Here is a 1,347-nt window from a genome sequence, read left to right as displayed (position 1 = left end):
TATATATATGTTGTATACGTGTCTGTATACGCATTGATCTGCCACATCATCAGACTCACTAACTGGTTTTAATGTTGTGGTTGATCAATGAAAAATGTGAAATCAGTGTGTTTGATAACAGAAGTTAGAACGACACTTTTTACCAGCTGTGACTTCCACATGTTCATGGAGACGGACGTCACCTGGACAACACCTCAGCATCCTGTGATGAACAGATACTGAGAATCTGTAGATACGATCAGATCATATCTGACTCTCATCTTTGTGACGCCTTCAGTTACTTTTTCAAAATGCCGTCGGTGGAACAATCTGTATGTTGTGTTGGAGGAAGACTGGTTAGCCTAGCTTAGCACAAAGACCAGAGGCAGGTGGGGGCTGCTTGCCCGTGGTGAAGCAGTTGGGATGAGGGTCGGGTGTCAGGGTAGGACCTCGGGACAGATCCCCCAGGAGGGGCGGGACAACGCTGCCGGAGAAAGGGACGAACTGTGATTGACCTGCTGCCACCGAGACCTGATCCTGAATAAGTGGAAGAAGATGGACGGTTGGATGGACAACTGAGTATTCCCGCGTCAGTTCGTCGACATGTTGAAGGGTTGTATTCTGGTGTGAATGGACAGTCTATAAAGTTCATCTCAGCTCTGTGGGTGGAAACAGCTGCTGTCCATGAGCCATCGCCCCACGTGGTAGAGGAGCTCAGGGTACCAGTGGACTCCGTCCGGTTGGTGCACGCCGCTGAGCTCCGTCAACATCCCAACCAGTGACGCGAACGAGCGCCACAGTCGAACCGGGGCAAAAACCCAGTGTGCGAGGTCATGATCGTCAACCACGGCGTAGCAGGACGCCAACACCTGGTCAACGATGATGGTGCCATGAGATGTTACAGGTGCATAAGACCCTTCGTGCTGCTCCAGGTGAACTCTTGTCACTCTGGCAGGGATGAGGAGATCTGGTCGTTCACTCCTAACGACCAGAAGCTGCTGTCCTGGTTTAACGGTACTAGTGAACACAGGCCTGACGGCGCTGCCGTCGGTACGGTTGTTGTTCATCACGAAGACCAGGTGAGCCGGGGTCAGCGTCAGTCTGCGGCGTGGCGCCTCGGTCTCCAGGACGTGGAACTCTCTCACGGTCTTTCTGTCCCGGTCCATGAACATGAGGAAGTCGCTGAGGACAAGGTTTCCCTGTCGGTCAGCGGCCAGCACCTTGTCCCCCGCCCGGAGCTCCCTCAGTGGTTTAGTCCCTCCATCTGCCAGGATCACCCTGGACGACCCAGGGAAACAACCGCCCGCCTTCGCCGCCACGGAGTTTTCTGTCAAATTCAGAACAGTGATGAATAAGTTTGAAGCGTAC

General features: G+C 53.3%; 1 protein-coding gene across 1 annotated transcript in view; it reads right to left on the bottom strand.

Moving 5' to 3' along the window:
• Window positions 1–37: 37 nt before the first annotated feature.
• Window positions 38–1,347, bottom strand: part of LOC111650879 (tiggy-winkle hedgehog protein-like) — a 3,432-nt gene continuing 2,122 nt past the window's right edge. Inside the window, exon 3 of the mRNA XM_023400826.2 lies at window positions 38–1,306. Coding sequence (XP_023256594.1) covers window positions 633–1,306 — 674 coding nt within the window. The 3' untranslated portion in view covers window positions 38–632. The remainder of the gene's footprint in view (window positions 1,307–1,347) is intronic.

Source organism: Seriola lalandi, unplaced genomic scaffold (genome assembly GCF_002814215.2).
Source record: "Seriola lalandi dorsalis isolate HSWRI2012SDOR001 ecotype SW California unplaced genomic scaffold, Sedor1 jcf7180002052993, whole genome shotgun sequence".
Classification (NCBI taxonomy): Eukaryota; Metazoa; Chordata; class Actinopteri; order Carangiformes; family Carangidae; genus Seriola; species Seriola lalandi.
Note: the sequence above shows the minus strand (reverse complement) of the source record. Positions and strands in the feature narration are given on the sequence as shown.